The 8983-nt window shown below is 47.7% G+C and overlaps 1 protein-coding gene across 1 annotated transcript; it reads right to left on the bottom strand.

Annotated features, from left to right (window-relative positions):
- Nucleotides 1-284: 284 nt before the first annotated feature.
- On the bottom strand, nucleotides 285-8815 carry LOC102422374 (homocysteine-responsive endoplasmic reticulum-resident ubiquitin-like domain member 1 protein). Its single transcript, XM_023749274.1, is given in 10 exon segments — nucleotides 285-967; nucleotides 970-998; nucleotides 1001-1040; nucleotides 2083-2188; nucleotides 2521-2871; nucleotides 3632-3754; nucleotides 5934-6064; nucleotides 6993-7067; nucleotides 7156-7233; nucleotides 8684-8815. Coding segments are annotated over 10 exon segments (1158 nt in total). The 3' UTR covers nucleotides 285-874.
- Between the last annotated feature and the right edge of the window lie 168 nt (nucleotides 8816-8983).

Below are 8983 nucleotides of genomic sequence, written 5' to 3'. Positions count from 1 at the left end.
GCCGAGAGGAAGATACCTAACGCCACCAACGTGAGGTTTGGGGAGTGAAACCTGGATGGGTTTCTATGTCAGCCAGTACCATTTAAATCCAGGAATGTGGGCAAACACAAGTATATTCTTAGTAAATTAAGACTTTCATGGCCTGACGTTATCATTTTTCATCAGTCCCAATAGTCCTTTTATAAAAAGCAGCGAAACATTCAGGTTACTTAAAAAATCAGGATCTCAACTGTTGACCCTCCAGTGGCCCCGGGCATGGAGTGAACGGCTAAGACTCTGCCAGGATCAGTCATAGCAAAACTTTATTGAACAGAAAACCCAGCAAAGGTTCCCACCTCTGCACAGTTGCCCGTGGTTTGAAGGAAAGCAATGCATTTAAAAAGCAATTATACAGAAGTCTCTCCTAGAAAAGTCCTGCTAAAACATGTCTAGCAATTCATTGATTATATAAAGTAGTACACTTAGTGTAATTTAAACATTCCAACAGGAATCAAATCGCACCAGCAGAACCATTTCTGCCTCTATGACATCTATGTACAAACACACATGCAGACACACGTATCTGGGAAAGGTCCTCAGGCATAAACATGCGACACACACCTTCTATGTACAGTGCCTATAAACTACAGACAATAGGTAGTAAAGCTCTTCAGAATAAAGACATGAGAAGCCTTGGGCATTTTTTGTTCATCAATTTGTATCATGGCTTCACGTCTTACTTTCTGCTTTTGCTTGATCACAAAAAGCATCTCCTCCTCCTTGTTGGTTCTTTACCAATTCTGTGCCATCGCCGCGTCCAGGTGAGGAAATCTAGCTGGATCCACGGTCCAGTCCATGCCTGCCCAGGCCACCAGCAGCCGGAGGGCGAACCGCCTCAGTTTGCTATGGCGGGAGGGCCTTCGGGAAGGAGCGAGGCAAAGAAAGTCTTGAAGACGAGCCACGCTGTGCTCATGAATGAAAGGCTGGTCCTTGCTCGCCATCCACTACGTTCCTGTCTGAGGGAGGCGGTTGGGGTTTCCGATTTCAGCCTCAGGGCCTTCCTGTTGGTAATGAAACAGCGAGAAAGCAGTTAGGACCGGGATGCACACCAGACCCTGCTGGGCAGTGGCAGCGGCAACCCCGGCCCCTCCCTCGCGCCGTATGGGAAGCGCTAGGCGGGCAGGGCCCCGGGAGCGACGCCCTGGGTCCTGGCTGGCGTGTTCTCCCGTCTCCATGGCACAGCCGCACTGGTGACATTCTCATCGTTTCAAATATTCCCAGCAGCAAGTATCAAAGCAGGTGTAGCAACTAGATCTTCAACCACTACTAACCAAGTAATTAAGTTACCCCTCATTAAATATGGATAGTCCAATGTTGGCGATGTCGTGAGTTAAAAGAATTGAAATGGAAACCCAGGGTTCTAAAAACAGATAGTAGGGTGCCAATTTATATAACTTGAAAATATCCTTTAGGAGTATGCATTAAACTGCCTTATAAAAATTCTATTTCTGTGTGTTATTTTTCAGGAAATCTATTCTGTGAGATGCTTATGCTCTTAATCCTTAATTAATATCCATTAGCTGTTTCCATGACATAACAAATGGTTGCAGACCACTGAACACTCAAAATAGTGAACCTAAAAAAATTATTTAAATATGCCAAAATGCAAATTGCCATGTGACAAAAATACCTGATAGATGCTGTGACATGTTAATGTTTTCAAAATAGCTACCATCAAGAATAAATAGGAGCCCGGGCCAGCGTGGCTCAGTGGTTGAGCATCGACCTATGAACCAGGAGGTTACAGTTCAATTCTAGTCAAGGGCACATGCCCAGGTTGCAGGCTCAATCCCCAGTGTGGGGTGTGCAGGAGGCAGCTGATCCATGATTCTCTCTCATCATTGATGTTTATCTCCCCGCCCCCCTTACTCCTTTCCTCTTCCTGAAATCAATAAAAATATATTTTAAAAAGAAGAAGAAACAGGAAGAAATCTTGAGCTATGGAGCCTAATAAAGTGGTAAACCAGGACACTGGATTTTAAAGGCTGAGGGTTTGAGCGCCTGCACCTCACGCCACGCTCGCCGGCGCGCGGAAGCTCATACCTGCAAGTTATTGTTGGGGTCCTGGTTTGCAGCCTCCGGACGAGGACGGTCATTGGGGAAGTTCTGAACCGGCCTCTGTCTAAACGGAAACCACCCAACGTGGTGCCTTCAAAGGAAGCACATAAAAGCCCATCTTAGTCAAGAGCACAGTGAGTCTACTCAACAACAGAAGGGTCTCCTCCGCAGGTAAGGTCCCCCTCCCTCCCCTTCCCTTCCCAGCTGGAAGCTCACGGCAAGGCCCCCTGCAAAGACCGTCTGTCCCTCCATCTCATTCTATCCCACCACCTCCCAGGCTCTTAAAGGGGCGGCATGTTTATTCACCAGTTCACACTCACAACACACACAGCACTTGGCACACAGCACATGCTCGGTAAGTGCTGGCGTGGCCGTAAAGTGGGATTTGTACTGAGGGGGAAAGGAAAGTGATGGTCTGCTTACAGGTACATAACCACGGTGGCCCCCATGACCATGAGGAATCTGCTCAGGGAGGAGTAGAAGTAGAGGATGCTGAGAAAGACGGAGAACGTTGCTGCTGAGTAGGTCCAGTCCAACCAATCGCGATTTATCTCGTCATCTTCCTCCACGAGAGGGCCACCTTGCGCATTCATCCGTAGGTTTTGATTGGCCCCAGGATTAACCACCACTTGAGGAGCAGCATTCTGATTGGCTGGCTGGTTTTCGGCTGGAAACTGGTTGTGAATAGGGGCTGGAGCAGGTGCGGAGACCACGGGTATCTCTTGGGCACTTGGTGAGGGAACAAAAGTCCCCGATGCAGCAGTGGCCGCTAAACTGAAATGGAAACGACAGAGGCAGATGCTGTTGAGAGCAAAGCTCCGTGAGGCCGTGGTCGTCACCGTCCTCACGCAGGGGACTTTACTGTGAAGAACTCTAAATAGGTACATACAAACTTAATTTTTTCTTTAACGTAATGAAGAACTTCTCTTTTTAAAAAAATACGTTTTTACTGATTTTTAGAGAGAGAGAGGAAGGGACAAGGATACAGAGATAGAAACATGGATGAGAGAGAATCATGGATTGGCTGCCTCCTGCACACCCTCTACTGGGGATCAAACCCACAACCCGGGCATGTGCCCGACCAGGAATCAAACTAGTGACCTCTTGGTTCCCAGGTCAATCCTCAACCACTGAGCCACACTGCCTGGGCAGTGAAGAACGTCTTTACCAACAATCCTACCTATACATGCCTTTTCTACTCCTAGGAGCAGCAACAAGATATTTTGTCTGGAATGAAATATCCAGGCCACTTTAAGAGTGTGGTGTAGTAACCAATTAAAATTTTCACAAAGCTTTAAAGATACAGATTGAAAAGGAAGGAACATAAGTGAAGGCGGGAAAGCATGTATCAGACACCAGCGCCCCTGCATGGGGCATCGATAACAAATTAGCTGGCAGCTATCACTCATACTGTACTCCACCCACAGAACCACAGGGCTCTGCAGACACGGGTGACCTTCCCTAGCTGGCCCGGTAACAGGATGGGACTTCCCTCCGCCCAGCCCGGCCCCCCGCACATCAGGGAAGGACTCACTACTGCATGTAGTACTGCCGCGCGTAGATCTGCTGGAACCAGGACAGCTGCAGCCACCCATAGGTCGTGTAGCCCGAGAAGCCAGGCCCCAGGCCTTGGAACGCCGGCTGGGCAGCTTCCGGCCTAGGAAAGATGGTTTTTAATGCACATTTTGAGTTGGTTTAGTACAAATAAGTAAAAACTGAGTTTAAACGACAATCAGGAATTCAAATCCCAGAGACTGAAGAATGGGCGTGACAGTTACTCGTAGGTGACTGGAACGCGAGCACAGAAAGTACTGAGGACGCGCTCCCCCCGGGTCCAGCCCTCCAGCACTGGTTCTCATTGTGCGTCACTGACACGCACACAAGCTGTACTGGCCCAGGCTGTGGCTCCCACTCCCGTTTAGGACTTGCCGAGTCTCACTGCAGGTCTCACCCCACTGTTCTCTTTTAGGAAGCAGCTCTAAGAAACCACATTCCTCCCAAAGCCTTTCCTGAAGGACACTTCCCTCCTCCCAATACCCCTCTCCCTCCTCTAGGTCGGGATCTATGCCCGGACCAGCGATGCGTGCATGTGGCAGCACCCACGCTTGCTCACCGGCCACTTGTGCCCTGGATAGGCTGCTGGGCCGTTATCTGACTGGATCCCCAACTGGATCCCCTTGTGGGGAGACAGCTCTCCCCATTTCACAGGGAAGCCCCGAGTGCAGCTCAGGGAAGACGAGATTTATTTGCACAGGGTCACTGAGCTAATAGCAGGGCTGGATTTGAGAGCTGTTTGTTTGACACCAAACACACTCATTTTTCCATCATGCAACAGTCTGACACGGCCTAGGACAGGGCATGGGGGTCGCAAGTGGCTTTGTGGGCTGCACACAGTGAACTCCACAAGATGGAAACTAATGGAATTGTGGGAGATCAGGAGTTGGTTACAGGCTCATCTCCATTGGGTGAACTCATTTCTTAAAGTTCTATGCACTGGCTGCTCAGTAAATAGTTGAATGCAATCATCAAGTTTTATTACCGTGAAGTTCACAGTCAGGTATGGGCCTCAGTTCTCAAGTTGCACAGCCCAAATGAGGGAAGCAGTTTTAAGTGTTTCTATCCAATAAGGAATCCAACTCACATGCTGACAGTCTCTTTTAACCGAATTCCACACCCAGTGTTTTTAAAGCAGTATTCCATACAAGCAGGCCTCGGTGTGACTCATTTAACAATCACAGTGCATGGAATTAGGGGGAAACGGTGCTCACTGGCTCCGATGATGGCACTGCAGATGCGCAAGAAAACTAAAGGGTTTTTACAACTACGTCCCGAGCACTTAGGGGTAACATGATATCATGTCCGGGAATTACTTTTAAATCTTCAGGAAAAAAAAAGGGGGGAATGAGGAATAGATGAAAGAAGTATGGCGACACTTTGTCGTTACTGGGCCGGTGATGGTTACGTGGGGATTCATCATCCAGTTCCCTCCACCTGTGTGTGTGCTTGAAATGACCATTTAGTAAGAAACGCCACCAACTCCTCATCCTCAAACACCTGGTGCTATCAGTCATCACGTATCAAAGAGCGACAGTCACTTCTGGCTTTGGCTCTGAAGGAAAGGCTCTCGTCGCTCCACAGAAAATGGCCCTTGGCCGAACCGGTTTGGCTCAGTGGATAGAGCATCGGCCTGCGGACTCAAGGGTCCCAGGTTCGATTCCGGTCAAGGGCATGTACCTTGGTTGCAGGCACATCCCCACTGGGGGGCGTGCAGGAGGCAGCTGATCGATGTTTCTCTCTCTCATCGATGTTTCTGACTCTCTATCCCTCTCCCTTCCTCTCTGTAAAAAATCAATAAAATATATTAAAAAAAAAAAAATGGCCCTTGTTCCAAGCACCGCCAACAGTCCGTGGCAGAACATTTCTTAAAACCGTCTCTCCACCTCTGTCCCCAGTGCCACGCAAGCGGCTCAGCAGAGCAGCCGCACGGCGCTTCCAACAGCTGTTTTTCTGCAGCAGCACTGACCTCCCACTGTGAGGTCAGCACACGCAAAGCACAGCCATGCAGGAGGGGAGATGCCTTTCGGTACATATTTCTCCACATTTTATATGGAGTTGATTTAGTACAAATAAGCGAGAACTGAGTTTAAATGACAAAAAGGCTGTGTAGTGAGAAAGGTTAAATTCATAGAAGATCTTTCTAGGGAAACCCTTATAAAGCAGCACTCTGTCCATTTTAAAGTTCTGTAAGCAGACAGTGTAAGCACACCTCATTCCTAAATGGATGCAAACAGGCCCGTTCATGGTGCATAAACCGGGTTCTTTATTGTAACACTCACCTCGAGATGTTCTCCCACCCAGAGGGAGAAAGGTTCCGAAGGGGCTCCCTCAGCCTCACACCATCGCTTGAGGAATCCCCAGGATACTGTCCCTGAGTGGGGCCAGCGGGCTGCTCTGTGGATTCAGCAACCTAGGTGAGTGCAACGTGATCATGAGACAAAGGGCCTGATGCAACCGGCTGAAATCAAGCTGAAAGAATGACTTCACTGGGGATGGCTACGTCCCCCACCCCGACCTCTGAACGTAACAAAATTAAACAGATACAATGTTATGTAAAAAATATTCTGAAATTTCAAAATATAGATGTGTTGTGTGTGTGTGTGTGTGTGTGTATATATTTGATTGATATTTTTTTCCTAGAGTAACTATGTTATAGTTTCATTAAAATCTTCCAATGAAGTTATCATTGGTGAGAACGCTTCCTGGTAATGAACTGTATCTCTATGGCTACACTTACGAAACCAAGAAATTAAATGTGACCAGCACAATTTATAAATACAGCCCAGCCAACAACCTAAAGGAGAGAATTTCCTATGCTATGTTCAGCTGTTTCAGGAAATAGCGATATAATGCCAATTTAGAGTGTGTCACTACATGTATTAATGCACACTGTGAAATGAAACATAAATAGACTGTCAAATATGTCTTTAAAGATCATTTGATAGAATTTCACAATGAAATTTTCCAAAGAAAATATATTCACTTTTTTACTCTCTATAAAAATTAAAAGTTCCTTCGAAGAAACTTATGTGCCCAAGTCAATGAAAACCCACTGTAGAGAGCCTTGTTAGTTTCAGTGATCTGCACGCAGCCTCTGCAGGTCACATCATACCCCAGAAGACAGTGACTGCAGCTCCTCTTTCCAATAATGGCCCTGCCTGCCACTGTTGCAGTAAACTCTCACTTGTATTGTAAGTGTCTAATTCCTAAATTCTCACCGCGGACGAAACAAAATATGACAATAAAAAGACCATAAAATCTCTCTGAAGAGTTTTATCCAATGTCCTTTCTTCCCCCCGAGAGAGTCTGAAGGACACAGGGTATCCACTCAGACCTACCTTTGCGCTGGTTTCTGGCATTTTGGACGGACTTTTCACACTGCACACCAAGTGGAGAACATGCCGGGTTTCCTGCTGAAAGAGATATGGAGGCACTTTAGGACCTGAACTCAACCTGGCAAGAACATCAAAACATTCCGAAGTTAATATATAAACGATGTACCTTTGGAAGCAAGTCCCTGAGATACTGGTTATCCAACAGCAGCTTCCCCGAATAAATTAACCTCTGGTCCTCTGGCCGCTTATCATGGAAAGAAAGAGCAACAGTCAGCATTTAACCCACGAGTTCCCAACCGCAGAAGACACTGCTTCTTACACATAATTTAAATACGCGTTTCTTCCCAGCACATCACAGGAAAACGTTTCTTCAAAGGCCCCATAGACAAAACTTTTATTTAAGAAAGTGCTTTAAGTCTAAGCTGGTCTCTCACATATAAATAAATTTAGGATGGCAAATGATCTCGTCCACAAAACCTACAGCAACCTACTAACTCAGGGAAACTGCTTTCTGCCACTAGAGACACACATTTGATTCGGGGCTCCTACAGCAACTGACTTCAACACTTGTGTTTCGTTTCAGAGAAAACTCAAAGTGCTCCCAAAGTGGGCCCACCAACCCACCTCGCACTGTCCCAAAATAACAAGAAGCAATTCTACACTCGAGCCCCGGAAGAGACAATTCCCCACACACAAATGCAGTCACAGAGGAGACGGAGTGACATTTCTACAAGCTGTGAGATCAGCACTCCTGTTTTAAGGGGAAAAGTCTGAAATTGGCTTGTCCAGTCACTACCTGCTAGAGTCTGGATGCCATCCTCTCTCATCCATTCCAGTGACTTGAAGACCACAGGGACTCCACACACCTTCTACAAATCTCACTTTTAAAACCTGTTTTTAATTCCTTTAAGAATTGTATTTAAAAATAATGGCCTCAAACACCAGTCGTACACTGGAGATCGCCAACCTGTCAACCTACTCTGGCCAGAAAAACCTATTACACAACACTTGGACTAAAGCTGTTTCCGCCAAGTAGCCTGAGATGAAAGAACAAGTGGTTTAAAACAAACAAAACAATAACCGCACCAATCCGGATTTTTACAAACTGTGCGACAAAAACAAGTACAGAAACTACTATATTGGATGCCGTGTTCTTGCCAGTTGGCTTTATCAGCAAGTGGGATGCACATGACTTTATAAAATGCTATTGCAGAGCTGGGTCCTCCATATGAAAAAGCCCCACACTGGAAAAGCTTTGCAATCCACAGCTGCCTGCCATTTAAATTACTTCCCCGATTAAAGGCCTAAATTAATTAAACACGTGAAGCCAACAACTATCATAAAGTAAGAAAACGAATCAGTCCTCTCCAGCTGTAAGTTTTAAGCCCACATTTCCGTATCTGGGAGGCCTTTCATTTACTCCTGGGTCCTGGGGCTTCATAGCAGTGACGCTCCTCACCCCAGGAGGCCCTGGGGAAGCTCTCCTCCAACACTCCGCCTCTCGCACCTAGTGACGCCCCCAGAGACTGCACCTGCTTCACCCACCTGTGTCCCTAACAGCCCTTCGCTCGGCAACGCGGCCCCTGGGTGAAACCCCAGAGCCCCCAGGTGAGGGCACACACACAAACAGGCACATTTCAAAAGAACAGCTCACTTCCACATGAGACAGGGAACCAACACGGACGGGAAACCACCTCCAGCCTGAGCTGCCGCACACCCCGCCCCTCCTGGGGTCGGACGGAGCGATTGCCCCGTCTCCTCCCGTCCGGCCGGCCGGGGACTACACTTGCGGGCAGCCAGGAACGCCGCTGACACTTACATAACATCAGGGCGGAAAGTCAATATTGTCCAGCGCTCAGCCTCCATCACGTGGGAGGGCGGGGCCGAGGGAGGGAGGGAGGGGACAGGGCGATACTGACAGATGTGTCCACCAAAACAAAGCCAGGAAGTCCCCGTAATTGAGGAACCCAAGTCCTCCAGCCCGGACTCCGGGA

The sequence above is a fragment of the Myotis lucifugus genome, unplaced genomic scaffold (genome assembly GCF_000147115.1).
Source record: "Myotis lucifugus unplaced genomic scaffold, Myoluc2.0 scaffold_4862, whole genome shotgun sequence".
In the NCBI taxonomy this organism is placed as follows: domain Eukaryota; kingdom Metazoa; phylum Chordata; class Mammalia; order Chiroptera; family Vespertilionidae; genus Myotis; species Myotis lucifugus.
Note: the sequence above shows the minus strand (reverse complement) of the source record. Positions and strands in the feature narration are given on the sequence as shown.